General features: G+C 38.0%; 1 protein-coding gene across 1 annotated transcript in view; it reads left to right on the plus strand.

Moving 5' to 3' along the window:
* The window catches only part of LOC145770213 (N-acetyl-D-glucosamine kinase-like), a 32,233-nt gene extending 15,690 nt beyond the window's left edge, over positions 1–16,543 (plus strand). The window contains exons 2-9 of the mRNA XM_082581803.1: positions 7,617–7,701; positions 9,894–9,992; positions 10,613–10,754; positions 11,452–11,675; positions 12,087–12,177; positions 12,756–12,847; positions 13,959–14,037; positions 14,515–16,543. Of these exons, the coding sequence (XP_082437929.1) occupies positions 7,617–7,701; positions 9,894–9,992; positions 10,613–10,754; positions 11,452–11,675; positions 12,087–12,177; positions 12,756–12,847; positions 13,959–14,037; positions 14,515–14,690 (988 nt within the window). The 3' untranslated portion in view covers positions 14,691–16,543. The remainder of the gene's footprint in view (positions 1–7,616; positions 7,702–9,893; positions 9,993–10,612; positions 10,755–11,451; positions 11,676–12,086; positions 12,178–12,755; positions 12,848–13,958; positions 14,038–14,514) is intronic.
* Positions 16,544–21,500: the final 4,957 nt, after the last annotated feature.

Below are 21,500 nucleotides of genomic sequence, written 5' to 3' on the forward strand. Positions count from 1 at the left end.
TGGTCTAATAGGCGCGCACACTGTGGCGTCTGGATATTTAGGTGCGGAGCACTGTGGCGCCCGTTCATTTAGGTGCTATTCCTAGTAAAGTCTGTAGATTGTATCAGCTTGGCAGCTTGCCAGAAAATTATATCATGGCTTCAGTGAGTGAAGCTGCTAAAACCGGCAATGCTTTTCACACAAAATGTTACATTGAACAGAAAAATATATTGTTGTTTTATTGATTTATTATTGTTTTATTTGTTGTTAGTCCAGGTTTGCTTTGGTGAAAGCTTTATCAATAAATTATTCAAGCTTCCGAACATTATTGAGTTCATTTTTAGTTAACTCTTTCGCGACCACGGACGTATACACACTAGGGAGGGCCGTCCATGCACTTTTTTTGTCAAATCCCTTAGCAACTCGGCTCAGATAGGAGGCTTAGGTCACAAACAAATAATCTGAAAACCTTTTTTAGATCGGGCCGCGGGAAAACGCCGCACAAAAAAATCAATATCACCCAAATAAAATAAAAAAATTCTTTTTCCAAAAAAAAAGTAATTAAAAAAATACACAAAACGACGTAAACAGTCAAAAACAATCACAGAACGTAATCTTTCTTTGACTCAAAACGTGGACGCTGTGAACGAGCAGCAGTTCGCGTCAGAATAAGTTCATGTCTACGACGTAAAATACGACTATTATCATGGCCATGGCCGATGACTTCATCGCTCACTTCGGTGGCGAGTTTGACTGCGCGCTCAACTGCTTGTGTGCAGCATGGAAAACTGTCAATCGATGTAGGAACATCGGTCTAGACGAAAAGCTCTGTGAGCTGTTGGATGCTGAAATCGAGTAGAATTGATGGCTCAGTGAGTTTCTGCTGACTCCACCGGAGCAACTAGTAGCCTATGTTGTCATTATTTGCATTCAATCAATCAACGTAAAATACGACTGGTAGGCTACCACACTAGCACTATTACGAATTACTGTCCCGAATACCTGTAATAAATTGCGAATTGTGTTTTAAATATCCCTTCACTTCACTATTATGATTATATGTTTCACTGAAACAGAACCCAATTATGGTACTTGCTTCAGTCAGTAGGGTAACACCCTACCTGTTCTGCCTTCACTGAGCACTGATACCTGTGTCGTCCACTCGTCCATATACCCTGACTTCACTTTTCATTGGCCTACTTACTACTTGCATAGGCTACCCTTTCATCATCTTTTATATATGCTACCAAGTACTTAGGCTACTTGCATACCCTGCCTTCACCATTTATATAGGCTACCAAGTGGCCTACTTATTTACATACCATGCCTTCACCTTTTAAATAGGCTACAAAGTAGCCTACTTGCATACCATGCCTTTACCAATTCCATAGGCTACCAAGTGGCCTACTTACTTACATACCATGCCTTCACCTTTTATATAGGCTACCAAGTAGCCTACTTACTTGCATACCATGCCTTCACCTTTTATATAGGCTACCAAGTAGCCTACTTACTTACATACCATGCCTTCACCTTTTATATAGGCTATCAAGTAACCTACTTACTTGCATACCCTGCCATCACCTTTAATGTAGGCTACCAAGTACTTAGGCTACAGTACTTGTATAGGCTACCCTGCCTTCATCATTTATATAGGCTACCAAGTAGCCTACTTACTTGCATACCATGCCTTCACCTTTTATGTAGGCCACCAAGTAGCCTACTTACTTGTATACCATGCCTTCACCTTTTATATAGGCTACCAAGTAGCCTACTTACTTGCATACCCTGCCATCACCTTTTATGTAGGCTACCAAGTACTTAGGCTACCGTACTTGTATACCCTGCCTTCATCATTTATATAGGCCACCAAGTAGCCTACTTACTTGCATACCATGCCTTCACCTTTTGTGTAGGCTACCAAGTAGCCTACTTACTTACATACCATGCCTTTACCTTTTTTATAGGCTACCAAGAGCCTAGTTACTTGCATACCAAACCTTCACCTTTTATATAGGCTACCAAGAAGCCCACTTACTTGTATACCCTGCCACCACCTTTTATATAGGCTACCAAGTACTTAGGCTACTTGTATACCCTGCCTTCACCATTTATATAGGCTACCAAGTAGCCTACTTGTATGTTTAACTGTATGATGATTGATGAATCAACCATGTTTGATGGGTGTGCGGTGCACAAACTCTGAATATACGCCACTGCAATATCTAGGGCTGCCATCGACATGAACCCCAAAATAAAGACAACAGAAAAATTAAATTTTCATACAAAGTAAAACAAACGTTTTTGAACAAATCTCAGCATTTATACGAGCCATTATATATCACATGTCATATTGTTTGCCAGAAACAATGTGTTCCAGCAACTCATTGCTCGTAAAAAAATACTTTGTGCATCTCAAGACAACTCAGGTCTAGGTTTACTTTTACTGTAGTAGGGATTTGGCTGTCATTCCACTAAGTTTATTCACTAATTGTTGAAAATAAGATAAAATAAGGACTCAAGTCAAAAAAAAGGACATTTCCTTGCAATAAGGACAGTAATATTTTCTAAGATAGAGTTCTTCAAAATAAGGACAAATCTTAGAAATAAGGACGGTATGGCAACTCTGTCAATATCCCTGGAATGGGGTGATTTACCGATTAAGTCCCTGTTGTGCGCCGTCTTCCTGGCGTTCAATTAAAAAATGGTTTTCGATTTCGCCATTTACTCGACAAACCTCCTCAGAAACTCGAGTTGCTAAGCGATCTGTTTCCGACGGCCCTCCCTAATACACACGCCTTGGGGTTTTTGCCATGATGACCAAGGAAGTATCCCTACGTCCAAGGTTAAAAGGTATTTCAAGCAAAAAAATAATGTAAATGATGGCAGATCCATAGTCTTTGCCTGACCTTTTTTGGCTAATTAAAAAAAAATATTTTGGCGGTGCAGTTATCAGATGAGGACTTCTTAAAGATGGGGACACAGTGGATTTTTTTTCTTTTACTCATTGGAATTGGCAGTCAAAACTGGCTAGGCAACCTCTTACTTTGGAATTTCTCGATCAAAAAGACTGTAGACTAAATTACGTAAACTTTTTGCTTAAAATTTTCCAAATTTCTCCATAATCATTCTGCTGTACCTCCTAAAGCATTGCGCGCAGAAACGAAGTAAATTTTTTCTCATGTGCAGAATTGTTTTGGCATTCGATTAAACTACATATATTTTCATATTATTGTATCATGCTTGGGTAGTAAAAATTATAATAAAGTACACTTTTCTGCCAATTTTTAATTTTTTAGAAATACCTTTTGGAAAGTTGCTAGTTGTACATAGAATGTTTTAAATTTTATTGCAAAGCTTTGCATCTTCGGATAGCTGAAGATGTATGCTTTCATTTGATGTCAAGATTGTGCGTCTACGTCGATCACATGACATGTTTTTACCGCGTAAATACAACAGATTTGTGTGAAAAATGTCTGGTAATTTAGATTAAATATAAATTACTTCTGTTCGGGATGGATTGGCCATGTGACGAGAACGCGTAAGACGCTCTACTACTGTTCACATGAATACATTTCTACAGAGCATATAGGCTACACCTTGGCTACAAGTTGCAAGCATAATGGTGAGACTTCGCTCTTTATTAAACCTAGTCCGGGTTTTGACGGAAAACTAAGTTACTCTTCACTCAAGCCTACCGCCCGCTTGGGTACAGCCTACGGTACATTTTTTACTGATGTTTAGTTATTATTTGACCTAACTAAAAGTGAACTCAATCTCATACATTTTCGGAAACTTGAATAATTTATTGATAAAGCTTTCGCCGGCGCAAACCTGGACTAACAACAAATAAATGCTGAACACGCGCATTAAAAAAAACAACATATTTTTCTGTTCAATGTAACATTTTATGTGAAAATCATTGCCGGTTTAAGCAGCTTCACTCACGGAAGCCATAACATATTTTTCTGTTCAATATAACATTTTGTGTGAAAATCATTGCCGGTTTAAGCAGCTTCACTCACGGAAGCCATAACATATTTTTCTGTTCAATATAACATTTTGTGTGAAAATCATTGCCGGTTTAAGCAGCTTCACTCACGGAAGCCATAACATATTTTTCTGTTCAATATAACATTTTGAGTGAAAAGCATTTCCGGTTCAAGCAGCTTCACCATATATTTTTTCTGTGTGATATAACATTTTGTGTGAAAAAGCATTGCCAGTTTAAGCAACTTAACTCACTGAAGCCATGACCAACAACGCACACGCATTAACAAAACAATATACTTTCCTGTTCAATATAACATTTTGTGTGAAAAGCATTGCCCTACGCCCCTACCTGCCAAGCTGATACAATCTACAGACTTTACTAGGAATAGCACCTAAATGAACGGGCGCCACAGTGCTCCGCACCTAAATATCCAGACGCCACAGTGTGCGCGCCTATTAGACCAGCGCCTAACTGTCAGCGCCTAAAAGACGTGGACCCGAAATAACACAGGAACTAGCGATACAAATCGTCATTGCATAGCACAAACAACTGTAGCGAGAATATAATCTCCCGCGCATTCTAGCGCGCGACCAGAAAATGTGAATGCTGTATCGCTTAGTTTCCATTCCAGCATGAAAACTTTCAATTTTTACGTTGCTTCAACGAATGATGACATTGAATCAGAGTAACAAAAGTGAATTCTTCGCTAAGAATCGATGGGAGTACGGGTAGGCCTATTTCTACACTAATCACGCGCAACTTAGTTCAAGTCTTACGTCACAATGTCTGGCTTTGATCTCCAAGTAATATTGATAAGGCAAGGTTGGTTACAAAATTAGAGTATACGAGTAAGCTATTACAGCAAAATTTGTTAAATTTTGGTATTACAGTAAGAAAGAAAAGGCCCAGGGAAAGTTCACTTTCGCTCACATGACACGCAAAAATAAACCTAAAGAAAAAAGCCCAGTGAAACTTTGCACAACAGAAAATACTGTTGTAACGTTAGTGTAGAACAGGGATACTCAACTAGCGGTCCAAATCCGGACCTTCTGGGTGTTAATGGTGGACCTCGGGCTTCTGGAGGAATAACCTCATCACATTTCAGGGCCTTTGTAAACAGATTTCTACTGGGAGGAAACAGATTTTTCTGTGATTATCTTAGTAGCTAATCTCCCCAGACCCCTAAATGCTTAGTCAAAAATTCAAGTCGAGTTACATTTTACCTAAAAAAAATGGTTCGGTACCATCATTAATAATTTAGTTTCGTTGTGGCGTATGAAATAATTTATTCACCGGACCGCTAAAAAACATTCAACTTGTCAAACCGGACCTTTGTTATTCATTAGTTGAGTCATGGCCACCTGGAGATGCGGCCTGATTTGTCACATTTTGCAGATTTTGATTACAGCTACTGCTAGTGCTTGACTGACATTTTTTGAGATGTTTTTGCTTTTTGCGGTTTCCTAATGACAAAAAACTTTTTTGTTGCCTTGGGAAAGCAGTAGTAAATGAGAAAAAGAAAGTTGAAAAACGCAAAATCAGACTGTTATTGAAAATTAACAGTCTGACTAAAATCTAAAAAATCAAATTTTTTTTGTTTTTCAACATGTGAGGATGTTAAAGCCTATTGTGTCATCTGGGGAAAAGCATAAAGATAGCGTAAAAATCTAATTTTTAGAAAAATGTATTTAGACGTTCGCCCAAAGTTTGAAAAACCTGGAAAATTCTTCAAAATGTGACAAATCAGGCCGTATCTTTAGGTGGCCATGGTTGAGTGGTACCCGGTCAGTTGGTCGACAGGACAATTGGTCGACAAGACAGTTGGTCGACAGGACGTTAGGTCGACAGAACGATTCATTTTAGGGTTAGGGTTAGTTAACTAACCTTAACTCTAACCCTAACCCTACGCACTTTGCCCTAACCTAACGTCCTGTCGACCAACTGTCTTGTCGACCAATTGTCCTGTCGACCAAATGTCTGTCGACCAATCGACCGTGCACCGGTTGAGTAACCCTGGTGTAGAAGTTTTCCAACTCGTACCCAGAGCATTGTGACGCAAGAAGACACACGAGCTCGTTCGGCGGAAGTTAATCAGTTATGCGGCAATCAACTACACGGCGCTTTGACTTCAAGCACACGTCATTGGTTTGATGAAACCCTTTCAAAGTGACTTCGTTGAAATTTTAAAAAGCCTTCTAAACCGCAGGGTTGCTAGTCGATATTGAAAAAAGTAGGGGATAAATCGATATCAATAGTCAAACAAAAAAGTAGAGAAACATCCGATTTCGATAGCCTCCCAAAAAGTAGAGAAATATTCGATTTCGATCGTCTCCCAAAAAAGTAGAGAAATATCCGATTTCAATAGCCTCCCAAAAAAGTAGAGAATAAAGCATATAGGCTAATCGATATTAAACGCAAAAAAAAATACAAATCAAGTATCTGATTTTATACTGCCTACCAGTGTTCCCTTTCTGCTCAATCATGCATAACTTCAAACAAAATGCTTATCCATTCAACTCCGCTTGATCAGTATTGTTCAGTTATCGTTTTCTCGCATGAGAGTAAAAATACGTTATGATATCTTTGTCCGTCGCATGTTATTAAGTAGAATTAATGGCTTGAAAAAAGTTGCAAAACAATCGAATAAAGAATATCGATTCAGTCAGAAAAAAGTGAAGAAAAACCATAAACGATATTGGCGGAAAAAAGAAAAGACTATGACGTAATCGATATTGAAAAAGTAGAGAATAGCGCTATTGAATAGCGATTTGAAACCGATACTTGCAACCCTGCTAAACCGTAGCTATCGTTCTCAAATGGTGAAGAATTATCAAGATAAATTGATTAAGCATGACGATCGACGCTAAAATTGGTGTGTTCGCCGTGAGACTAAATTTCTCTGCCGAGATAGCTGCTCTGACCGGACACGTTTGTCCGCCGTCAACAAAAACGAATTTCGAGGCCTGATATGCCCTACAAATTCCATCTGGTGCCTTACAACTGTTGTTATTAATCTTCTTTCTGTATTTGCCAATTCCAGAACTTTGACATTACTTTTCTTTTCAGTCCAATAGATCTTCATCATTCTTCTGAGAAACCACATCTCAGCAGCCTATAATCTTTTCTTCATATCGTTACTTATTGTCTAGCATTTGCATCCACAGTTTAAACTAGATTTCACATACATATATATATAAAACAATGAAAACTATTAATATATACTACAAAAAGTGCTCAATGCTAAGCAAAAAAGCAAAGCAGAGCAAATTAAATCAAATATAGTTATTAATTACTACTGTATCGGAATTCTTAACAGCCTGTTTCACCTCAAACGGATCATCAGAAGGGTCTTTTCAAATATTTGAATAAGACCCTTCTGATGATCCGTTTGAGGTGAAACAGGCTGTTAAGAATTCAGATAGTAATAACTATATTTGATTTAATATGATATATATATGATTTTAATACATTAATTTTGATTTTTATTGTTATGTTGCGATTTTTAAAGACTGTGCTCATTTTACCGAAAGTGTTGTGTCATTAAAATAGTTTAATTTAAATGGTTATTATTGGTTAGCCTATTTAAATTTTTTCACTTGTTTATCTTCATGATCATAATAACTGCTATGTAACATGATTACAGAGGTGGCTCGCATTCAACTATGATCATCATGGATTCAAATGGAAAGATTGTTGGAACTAGTGAGGGTCCCGACACAAACATTTGGGTAAGACACCTTGGTCTATAATTGCTAAGTTTGTTTCACTTTAGTATTATCGTGAGCGCAATACTTTTTAGTTACCGGTGTAACGGTCTAGGAGTTACTTTGGTCTAGAAGTTCTCATAGGAGTTATTGCCAGATCAAAAGTGACCAAACGAAGGTTGCCAGATTTGACGATTGCACAAGTTTCAACAAAAATTAGATGAAAGTCAAAGCGAAATCTGGACCGGAAACCCTGGTTCTCCTGGACCGCTACACCGGCATATTCAAAGAGACAGTGAAAAGGATTGTTGATGCTTCAGAAATAATCCAATATTATAGCCTACCATGTGTCATTTTAACTCTAAGTGAAAACTTCATAAAAAGTAATATATATATATAATGTCTTATTGTTTGGTTTAGGCCATGACAATATGCAATCATAAAAATGTTGAAAATTTTTATTTGAAGTGCAATGATGGATCGCTTTTGGTGATTATTGTTGTTTTTCGGTGTTACAGTATTTCGAGATGTTATGTTCAAGATGTCAACTAATTGCTATAAAAATCGGAAAGATTTTACAGCATTACCAAACAGATCTTGTACCATATATAAATTTTTAAAGTAAGGTACACATAATTAGGGATGGGCAATTCAGAATACCGAATCCAGAAGGATTCGGATCCTAAACTATCCGAATCCAAAACGGCAATAAAACCGGGTAATAAGATTCGGTTTTAAAGATATACATAAGTCTTGTGCAAGCTGTCAGCTGGAGACAGTGAACTGAAAAAAAGTGTGGTTTACTCACTTTTTTCTTTGCACTGACACCATCCGCAGTTCTGCACTTTCAAAAACATTGTGCACGCGGTGTGCGCGCACGGCGCATGCAACTTTACGTCACTCGCTCGCATGAGCAATCAAAGAAACTAAGCGCGCAATTTTCTTCACGCTTTGTACACATGCACAATCGTGCAATGCTTTTTTTCAATCCACCTGCGTATGCGACTCTGCGATAGTTTGACTGGTGGGTGTAACAACATTGAGCAGATGCCCCTGCTAAAGGAGTTGGCTCTGAAACACCTCAGCATACCTGCCACATCAGCATCTTCCGAGCGATTCTTTTCGACTGCGGCTTGACGGCAACTAAGCTGCGCTCCCGTTCAGCGTTGCCAGATGAGGAAATAGAATATCAAATTAAAAAATTCTGGTGAAATTTAGAGGTCTTTATTGCCAAGCTTTTTGACCTTGGAACCAGATAACTTTTTGGTGAAATCTGGTGAAATTTTCCCTACTCAATTTTTTTCAAGAGTTTTTTTAATTTTTTTAAACTTTTTAGCAAATAATCCCTGCTCGTACAGAAAATGTTTTGCAAGAGGTTTGCATATGGATGATGGCAGTGTCTTATGTCTTAAAAACTATTTGTATTTAAGCGAAATTGCTTTATTTAGGGTCAGGGCCATAGCCAGATCGCAGAGAAAGGGGGGCCAATTTTTTTTAGGGGGGGCCGAAAAATTTTTTTGGGCAAAATCATGATAATTGTAGCTGTTGCTCGAGAATGTTGGGATTTTGCCAGGGGGGGCGAATGTTTTTCAGGGGGGGGCGATGCCCCCCTTGGCCCCCGGCTGGCTACGATCCTGTTAGGGTGTTTTAAATATCTGATGAAATTTTAGTTACTTTTTGTTGCCAAGCGGCTTCCATCATCTGGCAACACTGCTCCCGTTTGCCTGGAAGTCATTTAGAATGCCTTAATGTGTTGCATTGCAACAAACATTTACTTTGATTGTGTAGCTTTTGTGTCTGAAATTGTTTACTTTTTGTGTCGCTGGAGCCTGGAAGTTAATAGGATTCGGTATTCTGGATTCGATTCTGGATTCGGTTTAGTATTCTGGAATAATTCTGGAATAGTGAATTATTCTGAATTGCCCATCCCTACACATAATATCAAAGTAGGAACTTGATGTTTTGAATTAACCTGCAGAAGCTATTCAACAAACAAATTAAATTTTAAACATAAGTTTTTTGCAGTACCGTATTTTACGGACCATAAGGCGCACTTTAAATTCTTTTTTTTCTTCATAAATTGATCGTGCGCCTTATGGTCCGGTGTGCCTTATGTATGGATCAAGTGCGGTAGTGCTTATGTAGTGCGGTAGTGTAGTTAGGTAGTGCGGTATATATATGTATATATAAATTCAAATTAACTGCATTTTACATAGCAAATCGGTATGGAAGAAGTCTTCAAGAGAATCAATCAAATGATATTGGAAGCAAAGAAAAATGCTGGTATTAATGCAACCATGAAACTTAAATCATTGGTACATACATTTTATATATAGTTGCAACTGATCAGATAATGTCACTATGAGTTGGTTGTAGTGCACTTTTGCTGACACGTAGCTTTGGCAGCAGTTTATTATGGACCTACTGTGTCATTACAAAGCTATTTTGTCTGTGTTTTGTTTAAGAGTTGTATTTGTCAATACAAATCAAGGTTGAAAGATATAAGTTCATAATGGATTAATGACGAATAGTGTAGAATTACCCTTAACCAAACTTCTCTTGTGATCTAGGAAAACCTAATCAGGTTGTTGTAGTCATATTTGAGAAAATCTCAAGAAAACTAATATTTTGTCATTGCCATTAGATAATGAACAGTTGAACACCACATGAATTTTGAGATAAACGGTACCTTAAAGAAAAAAAATACATATTTTGAAATGGTCAGCAGCTGCATCAAAATCATGTAAGTTCAAAAATTAGCATAACTTACTAATTCAGTTTTCACAAAAAACTGACTTGCTATGTTTTTCAGGTTACTAGAGTCTGCTAGGTTATATGATATACTGTATCTCCAATTTGATAAGATACTGGCGAATAAATTTTAGTCTCTATGTCATCACTCTGATGACCGACAAGAGTTGTGTTTATGTTCCAGGGAATGTGTTTGAGTGGTGGGGAACAAGAGGATGCTAACAGAAAAATGGCTGAATACATGTCGAAGCAATATCCTAACGCCACGGAAAGCTTGATCATCAAATCAGATACTTTTGGTTCCATTGCTACAGCTTGCAAAAATGGTGTGTGGGTAACTGGGTATGGGTAGTGATAGTGAATAGTTTTGAGTTGAGCTCAGTGCCTGCAATAAAACAATTAGTGAGGCAACAGGCAACTATGTATTTCATATGTACATATACGTAGCCAAATGTTTTAGGTTCAAGGCTAAAAATTTAAACCTGTACCGTACCGGTAGTTAAAAATATTTTTATAGCTCAAAATTTCCATTTTCTAAATGAATCAAATTGGCAATTAAAAGCACACTGATCCATCTAGATGTCTTCATAATTCTTGCCCAATTTTTGTACACATTCCTGAACCCTTCTCCAAAAAACTGATTCAAACTGCTGTACAACTCTAGTTGATTCCTGTATTTCCACTTTTCAGTACCTTACGCATCATCAAGGCTTTGCAAAAAAGCAAATGCTGAAATGCAATAAACGATTCTTATGAAAAGAAAATTTGTAGTCATTTACTATGATTGACTGCTCTATGTAACTATACTTTTTGTCTCTTGTATCCTCTCCGCTCATGGATTCAATGACTACAAAGTATATATCATAGAGAATATCTACAAAATGTCTACTTTCTACCAAAAAATGTCCTCACAAAGTATATATACTAACTGTATCACAATAATTATGATATAATCGCTTTTCCCTGTTCCTTTAGTTGTCACTTGTCAACTAAACTTGGATACTTTCATTCGTCCATTTGTAGGAGGAATTGTACTGATAGCTGGCACTGGATCAAACTGTCAGCTGGTGAACAGTGATGATACGATGTTTCGGTGCGGAGGATGGGGACACATGATGGGAGATGAAGGAGGAGCGTATTGGATCACTCACAGAGCAGTGAAGATTGTTTTCGACCATGACGATAATTTGAATCCTGCTCCGCAAGATCCCACTTTTGTGCGAAATGCAATGTTCAAATATTTTAAGGTCCGTAACATTGCATGTTAGACATACTAAATAACAGAGTAAACCATATCACCAATGTGATTAACTTTTCGTGCGGCGTTAAGCATTATGCTTGCAGTTTTTTTTTTAAACAAGTTTCAACAGGCAACCCTTTCTTTAAACACATATTTCGTAAAAGAATACGTCGTATATTGTGAAGGGAGCGTTCTTCTTAGCAATTAGCACAAGGCTGAGCGCTCAGCAAACATAACGATGTAGCTTCCACGCTAGCCATTTAGACCATCCAATCAACTATATTATGCTGCCGAGAAACAAATACGTCGTATATGTACCTTACCACATTTTTACATCTGTAATGTTTTATTTTGGCTTTAAATCTGTTTGTGTTATTTTTTTAATATATTGTCTCTCCGTAAACTTTTTTTTTATTAGATTTCCAGCAGGGATGACCTTCTGAACAGTTTGTACTCGAATTTTTCCAAATCGGTCTTTGCTGGGTTATGCAAAGTCTTAGCTACGGATGGTAAGCTACAACTCATTTCCATGATTTTCACTTTTCACGAGAATTCTTCACACACATCGTCATTCTAAACCTTGAATCGTAACACTTAGTTTGTCGTCTAATATTGCCTACTCTTATGTTGATTCCCCGATAGCTATTCAATCGTTTTTTACATTGATTCAACGTCTGCAGTAAAAAACGGCTGCTTTGCTGTCTGGATTGTTATTTACATCTGACAGGTTCAATTTCATATTAATGAAAGAGTTTTGGGAGAGAAGACGTTATTGTCACAAGAGCTGAAGGCTTTTGCTGAAACAGCTTTTTCCGAATAGTTTTTGAAAGTTAATGACGTTTCTTTTAGCTGAGGAGGTTAAAGTATCTTGCCTGTCATGTGATTCGTCTTGTCGAGAAAAATTCAACATGTTGCTAAATGCTAAAATTTGTGGACAGTTGAGAACACGTTGAAAAGTGGCTACATTTTTTTGAACAGGCATTCCGATCCAACCTGCAAAATTATCGTTTCCACGTCGCTGGACGTTGAAACTATGCAAAAAATCTATTTATTCACCGTGAAATGTGATTCCGAGCTGTTGTTTCAGGTAAAGATGATCTGCTGTGCCGAAAAGTATTTGCTGACGCCGGGGAAGTTCTTGCCCAGCATATTCTTGCCGTTCTCCCTAACGTCAAACAGGTGTGTGTTAGGGACATCACATTATGAAACTCCGTTTTTTCACCCACACTTAAGAAGGGTCAATTCTCAATTCCGTTTGATCTGCACACTTCATCAGAACCTTAACCAGAAGCTTTACATCATGTCGAAACTAATTTCATAACTTCTATGCAGCCTCTGCAAAAACAATTCACAAGCCACACTTGAAAAATCATTCAAGATTCTTTTGTTGTGACAGATAAATCACAAGCTGCCTATTTCCTTATTTAAATTCTCAAGTTTGTGTTTACTCCACTAAATGCAAAGAGGTCAAAGATCATGTTCAGTCAACCGAACAAACAGCTGGTGCAAAGGGTCTTACTTGTGAATGCAACATGCATAGCTCATCTGAACGCAAAACAACCAGCCTTCCACATCAAGGGGCTTGACGCACCATAAAGGCATTGCCAATTATTTTGATACGATAAAGTATTTAATATCAACATCCAGGCAGGGACCGAACTCAATTTGGCGACACTGGGCGATCTAGCGCAAATCCGTGATTCATGGAAGCAGATGCCCGTGTTGATGTGCTGTCTGCTTCAGCGGAGATGGTGACTGAATATAATATATTCATATTCAATATTTGACACAATATTCTACTTCTCAACGGCCTCGCATTTTTACACCGCTTCAACGTCTCATAACGTTAATCTGAATTTATTTTCAAGCTCAGGCGTTACGTAACCAGTTCCCTTTTCCACCTCTTAATCTTTTCAAAAAGAATATCAAGTGTGTGTTAGTTTTCGTTATCGATGCAGGGATTTTCAATTCGTACAGCGCATCACAACCATCTTTAGTTCTTTACCGTTTGCCCAGCGAGAACAAATCACGGATTTGCCATAATAGCTTTTTTTGATTTTCCGAAGGTTATAAAATTGACCTTTTGAAAAATCCATTTCAATGTGAAACTAACCATCACAGTTCTTCATTGATAGTGAACTTTTTCGTTCGGCATTGCGTTTAGCATTGACCATCGTTTTCGTGACGTCGGCACAATGTCTTCTTTATGCTTAAGTCACCTCAGTAGAATTAATATCGTCTTGACTTTCTCTGCAGGATGGATAGGTGTCAATAGTTCTTTATATTGCAGGAAATGCTGAATCAAGATGGCGGATTACGAATTGTATGCGTTGGGTCAGTGTGGAAGAGCTGGGATCTTTTAAAAGAAGGTCAGCGAATAGTGACGTTGCTTTTGTGTACCTCAGCCGATCATTACTTAGTTAGAGCATCATTTAACTGATACATTTCGCCACTAAATTTATCCTGCACTGTATTGTATATCTTTAAACCTGATATTAGTGAATGTTGTACGGTTGAAACTGTGAATGTGGGCTGTTCAAACACCACATGTATGCCTCCTTTTCCTCACACCCTTACCTCTCTTAACGTATTTTTGTCGACAACAAAACACACTACAGTGTTTTATCGTCATTTCTGGCATCCACTGTGAGTGTCGTACAAGCACTTGCAAAAACTCCCTTTATTACATGACAAATATATTCCATTGTTCCACTGTGAACTACCGTCGATATCAAGGGACATCTGGCGTCATTGACGAATCTTGTTGTTTGGTATAAGTTTTTTGTGTCTCAAATTATCTTAAGCAAAATTTTGAGGAAATATTAACCTGCTTTTCTTACTCTCAGCATTCATCAAAAGGTTGCGAGAGAAGGCAGACGGAAAGTTGAAATCCTTCACTTTGGTTGAGCTGACACAGAGCAGCGCTGTCGGGTCTGCGTTGGTGGGCGCGAAGCATTGCGACTGCGTTGTGCCGATAGATTTTACCAAAAATTACAAACTTCTCTTCCAGGGTCAATTGTAATTCAGTTCCTTTCAATCTCAATCCCACTCGTTTTAATGCGTGATTAGCAATTGATTTCCAATGTATTGTACCGTTTTAACTCGCCATACAAGTACATATTGTATACTATTTATGTGTCGTTACGGTTATTATTTAGCATCATTTTTCCCCGTAATAGCAGGCCACAGCAAGGAACATAACCCATATTTTTTAACCAGATTAAATTCAAAATCGTAATCCATGCACTATACTTGTTAATCAAACATGACCCTTTCGTATCTTTATCTAAAACTGACTTTCTCAAAATCTCCAACATCCGATCTGCTTGCAGAACAGTAGGCTGCAAGCACTGTTGCCATACGAATTAAATATTTCTATGCAAATTTGGTTTTTCTAACTTAGCTTTTCCAACAAAGCACAACAGTTCTCAACTCTACAGTTACAAGACACAATTTTGCTTCTGTAGCATCAATATAATTTTATTTCACTTGAATTTTAGTTTTTTACAAATTTAGACAGTTTCTTTGGCATTGTGTGCGGTTCGATATTTTAATCATATGTATTTTTCCTCTTAATACTCGCCAGTTTTTTTTTTCAACGATTTGAAGTAGGTTCCCACCTACATGAACAAACAGTGCCAGCACCATTGCTGAGGTTAATCGTGGTTAGAGGGAATGCATTAGTGAGGCATTGTAAATGAAGATGGTAAAGATGGTGTGCTAATGCCGCGGAATTACCGTGGTAGGTAATCGGGTCACTTCAAAAAGTTCAAATTATTGTTTCTGACTGAGCTGAGACATTAGCTGCAAATGAAGGCTTCAAATGAATCTAACCAAGAATTGAATTTCAAACATCTCTAACTTTTACACCCTCGGTTTATTCCTGTGCTGAAATTTCAAAGGTGTCATTATTCATTACTGAGGTGATTTCGGTGTTGCCACCGTGCCAAATTTTTGTATTTAGTAAATCATTTCTGTCTCGAGTACACTTTGATCTTTCCCCTGTCAAGTTTTATAGCTGTGATGATCAAAAATAAAGCATGAAATTTAGATCACTAGGTGGCGAAATAGATCTAACTTTCATTGAGTTGATTAATCTTTTCTCAGTGATTTCTACGTTCCACTGCAAACAGTGAAAAACTACTCAGCAAATCAGTCCTTTTTGTAATTGAAATTTCATTGATTCAACATTTGCAGACGTTGAATCGATATAAAACGGAATAGTTTGCTTGTGTGGACACACCGTGTCGCGTATAATCGAGAAATGTGTCTTTTGATGATCTGATATATTTTCCAAAGGCTATTGCTTTTACTTTCATTCAACGTACTTTCATATTAAATTTGCCAAGCAGTGCAATGTTGCATTGATTGTACCCAGTTAGCAAATCAGCCCTTTTTACGTTGATTTAACGTTTGCAGGCGTTGAAACAATGACATAAAAAGAACGTTGAAACAATTTAAAAAGGGGCTGGTTTGCTGACGGGCCTTATGCTTACTTTGTGGTGGAAGAGATTTTTTGCCACATAATTTTTATGATAATCTTTGTGTCAATTTATTTTCTTCTGTCAAAAAATGAAACCGCCCCAACCAGAAAATCAGTCGTTTTTAACACTGATTCAATGTCTGCAGACGCTGAAGTAATGTAAAAAACGACTGATTTGCTGTCTAGGGCACGACATGAGCTTGAAGTGAATTCGTGTATCTAGAAATCTGGTGATATTTTGTTTTTGTTATCGTTGTTATCTTGATTCCGTGCCATCTTGTTGATCTAACCTACATGCAGACCAAGCAATATGCAGTGTTTATAATCCACCTTGTAGTTCAGTCCGCCTGCCTGCGTAGACGTAGTATTACAATACATCAGCTATAATAGTATCTTGAGTTGTTTGTCTTAAATCTACCGACGCTAAAGTTTACTAGCTGCAGAAACAATCTCTGACGATTTCACTCCAGGAGTGTTGACCACCGTCCTTCGCCTAGTGAAACAACACAAGTCTCCAGGGCCGGATCAGCCTTGAACTTGTGCCCTGTGCTGGCCCTGCCCTCAAGTCCTGGTCAGGGCCTATAAGAGGGGGGTACGAAGGGTACGGCGTACCCTTGAGGGCCCAGGCCTGTGATTGTTGGGAGGCCCGAAATTGTGATTTAATACTTTACGCGCAAAAATGTTGGTTAAAACCATCTATCGACTAAATTTAAGCATGAAAGTTGTTATTCTTTAGTCCTGGGGGGGCCTGTAATGTAGCAAAAGGGCCCGGAAAAGTAATTGAGTGCATTGCGCGCAAATTAGGAGCCCAAAGTAATAATTTAATGCTTTTCGTGCAAACATGTTCTGTTAAAAGCACCCTAAATTAAATCATAAAAGTTGATTATTCTCCTGTTCGGGAGGGGGGAGACATAGGGTAGCAAAAGCAAGGTTGAGAAAAACCCTTGAAAGTGTTTTTGGGATTTTTTGTGTTATTTAAAAATCGTTTGAAAGGGGTAGTTTCACGCTTATTTCCCTTCAAAATGAATTTCGGAGTTGGAGCAGGAGTCAATACTTTCGGAGCAAGAGTGGAGCCGGAGTAAAAAAAATATGACTTCGTTCACCTCTGCTAGGCATGTGGTGAATGCAAAAGTCAATGAAAAAAGGTTATTAGTCAGATAATTAATTTGATTAAAAATGTCTTAACAAGATGTTATGTTTGAGCCTTGGTAGAGAGATTGACTTGTTGTAAGCTTACCAGATACATATAACTTATAACACTCAGTAACGTTGGCGGATTTAAACATTTTTTATTAAACACACACAAAAAAAACTACTAAATCCATCGTTTTCGACACCACATAGTGTCCTCATCAGGAATATTTATAGGCTACATCTAAGAGAAATAAGTTAGTGAATTTGAAAATGTTACTTTTTAAAGCTGTACAAACGACACATCTCAACAGCACCATCAATAACTGACTCACGAATTCAATGCAGGGTTGCCTAAACAAATTGGAGAGGGACAGATCACATGACATGCACAACACTAAATAATAGTTTTATTGCAGCCTGATGCTATTACTGCGCACAGATGTCCAATTCTGCAGTAAAATGTTGTATGGTGTGCAATACGCCTAAGCAAGCATCACGCGCTTTGCCAAAGACAAAGGGGGCCTGGAATAACTCTTCGTACCCCTAGTGAAAATTTCTCTCAGAGGCCCTGGTCCTGGTTACGTCGATTCCTTTCTTCTTGCTTGCACCACCTCACAATCCCAAAAATCTAGAGAAGAGCTTCAGTGGTTGCGATCCCTAAGCCTAACAAGCCACCAGAAGACACACGGAATTATCGTCCATCTTTTTTTGAATGGTCTTCCTCTTTGACGGATATAGGCTACTATTCCGCTTTTTGTGAAGATGCACCCGTGACAACACAAGCAGATGGCTTGCATGTCTAAAATTTTTGACATGATTTTTGTGGTGTAAAGGGCCAGATTAGTGCTTTGTAGTTGAAGCTTGAGATTAACTGGCCGAGAAACCAATGTTGATGTTCACCTTCAAGCATTAGGGGAGACCGGGGCTAGTTGTAACATTTTTTGAATTATTTATTATATGTCTGTAAAAACAAGTCTGAGCGAATTTTTTGGAGATTAGTTGTATAGGTAGACTATTTACGCATATTATTCCACCTAAAGCCCTGTGATATGTATTAAGGATTTTGAGAAAATTGGCCTAGAAAAACTTCAATCGAGCGTTACAACTTGCCCCGGATCTGGGGCAAGTTGTAATACAGGCAGAGGCAAGTTGTAACAGAATATTTTTGCTGCTAATAAATAGCAAACACTTTACTGAACATTCACTTTTGCTCAAGAAAGGTTTATTCACTCCTCAAAGTCAGAAAATGTTCACCCGAAGGTAGGCCTACACACTGAAGCAAAACTGCACTCAATATAATAGGCATTTCAAAAATTCACATTTTTCCTTTACTCCTCACAAAGGTGACAATAATACTTTGGCAATCCCTCGGTACATTGAGAATGCGACCAACCATGGCACTTTTCACACCTGACCCAGTTTTCTCCCGGTCTACAACTGTTCGAATACGCTCGAAAGACATAGGCCTACAGGTGTTCAATGTTTTTTTTTACAATCAGTAAGCTATCTTAGGTAGGCTAGTTAAAATTATCTTTAACTTTCTTAACCAGTCTGTACAAAGTCACATGGCATATGTTGTAATCTTTGGCAATTTTTCGATAAGACTCATTTCCAGTGATGCAGGTGGAATCTTCCCACGTTTACTTTTTCTTTTATAATTACGCATAATTGTAACAGTTACCAAGTAATCTAGCTCATTTACTGCCAAAGAACATAACACAGCTCTTGTTACATCTTGCCCCAATAGCAGTAAGCCATAAACTGTTCGATATTTCACCAATAAAATGCCACATATTTTTGGTCACCTTTAATTTTTTAAATACCTAAGTAAATGGTTATATCAAAAAAAAAAGACCAGCCCTCTAGCTTACTTTTTCTTGTCGTAGTAACTACAAGTTTATTTTTCTAAAATTTTACTTTCAGTAGGCAAAAAATGCTTTTCGTTATAACTCAACTGTACGGAGAGATATTGAAACGAGGGTTTCTCTGTAACTTAGCTACAATACACTTGATAGAGGGCGCAATAGAGAAATACATTTTTCTGTTTAGTTGGGGAAAAAATGATAGTGTTACAACTTACCCCTGTTACTTTCAGCCCCGGTCTCCCCTATCACGTGTCCTGTCAAAGACACAAACACTTGATCTCGGTAGGCCTCGAACCAGCGACGTAGCGAGAAAGAAAATTTTAAGGGAGCAAACGTGATACGACATGAATTACAATGGAAGTAAACCGTTATGATAGTATTAAAACATTTTTTTGGGAGGTGGCGATTGAGAGAGAGAAACCTTTCACTTTGTCTGCTGCGAAAAATAGTAGCCTATAGCCTACGGCAGTGGTTCCCAACTCGTTTTTAAGGCGACCCATTTTTAGAAAAAATTCAGTTCGGTAAAATCTTGCGACCCAAGCAAATTGTCGTAGTATTTTAAAACACATACAAGATGGCGTTGCAAACAAACAGCACTACAAAAGCAGTAACTTTTTCCGAAAATAATATGTTTATCAAATCACTAATGAGATAGCTGTGCTGGCTTGCTATCATTGAGTTTTTGAAATCGAGGCGTTATTTTGCTTAGCCACTTGTCGGCTTTAACTTCCAGCCGGTTTCGCTGTTTAGTTTTCAATACACACATGACGCTAAATTCAGCCTCACAAAGCCAAGTAATTGCAAATGGAATCTGTTTTTGAATCACTAAATTTGAAACTGTGGGATACACTTTGTACATGAAAGCCCAAAAGTGGATGTTTGCAGAATCTTTGGGGTATTTGTCTTTGAAGGACGCAAAAGAAATACGATTTGCTGCTTCTGTCGTTATGTCCATAAACTGTTCTGCAACATGGATGGAAAGTTGAGGCAGATCTTTTCCAACAAACGGATCAATTATCCAATCATTTTGGCTATTAAGTGTTAGAGATTCTCCATAGTAGTGCACAAACTTTTTGGCAAACTGTTCCAGGTGTCCAATTATGGTTTGCTTAATATCAACTTTCTTGCCACAAATATATTGCGTTAGCTGAGGAAATATATCGTACTCATCTCTGGTGACATAACATTTCCAGAATATGAGTTTTTTGTCGTAAGCAGAAACTTTGGCGGCGCGATCAATCACCGCTAAACCGTTGCCTTGCATAGATAAATTCAGAGAATTCAGAGAGTCAAATATATCGGCAAGGTAAGCAACTTTTGCGTTGAAATCTTCTTGCAAAAACTTCTCGGCTAATCTCACAAGTTCTGTTGCTTCAGGAAGATAGCAATTTACTTCCACAAATTACAAACTCGCTTCAAGACACGACCTTGTGACAACCATCGCACTTCTGTGTGCAGCAGCAATGCTTGATAATAATCAAAATCCATGTCAGTGCACAAAGACGAAAACAAGCGCCGATTTAGTGGACTTGCTTGCTTTGAAGAAGTTTACACACTTCACAACATCATTCAACACTTCGTGCTGCTCTTGAGACAGCTTTTTTGCAGCAAAGGCCTCACTGTGAAGAAAGCAATGAGTCCATACAGCACTTGGGGCTTTGTCTTTGATGCGTTTTACCACATCAAACTATGTGTGGCCCAACGTGTGGAAAAATTTGTCATGGTTTGTCCTACATAGTGTTCGTGACATATAGTGCACGTTAAAATGTAGGCCCTATATCCAGGGCCGGAATAAGGGTACTGTAGGCCTAAGGCTGTTTACTAGAGAAAGGCCTAATTTTGCAAACCAAGCTACAAAAAGTAATAAAAACTCATACATGAAAAATTGAAAGTATTTACTGCAAAATAACATTACAGAAAAATGGCTAATGGTGGTGCATATTGGTTTTGGAAACAAACACAATTCAATTAAATTTGAAGCAGATAGAAAATATTTTGGAAAAAAAAATGGATAGTAGGTACCTAGTATGGTAATACTTTACCTAATGAAACTCTAAACCAGGAGTTCTCAACCTTTTTTCCACCGCGATCCCCTCAGAGCAATCAATGTAGTCTCGCGCCCCCCCCCCCCCCCGTAAAAGTATTCAACAAAAGCATATTTAATGCAAAATTTAACCAAATTTGATTCATGCCGACATTCAGTTATGTTTAGTTTTGCTGTTCCAAGGTGAGCTTCTGAAACGAAAAACGTTTTTCTGCGATGTTATCACGACTTTTATTACATTTCCTCCGATTTTTATTTCCATTTTTTATCAAGCCTAGCTAGATAATAGGAGAAAACAATAATGAG

Source organism: Aplidium turbinatum, chromosome 5 (genome assembly GCF_918807975.1).
Source record: "Aplidium turbinatum chromosome 5, kaAplTurb1.1, whole genome shotgun sequence".
NCBI classification, from domain to species: Eukaryota; Metazoa; Chordata; class Ascidiacea; order Aplousobranchia; family Polyclinidae; genus Aplidium; species Aplidium turbinatum.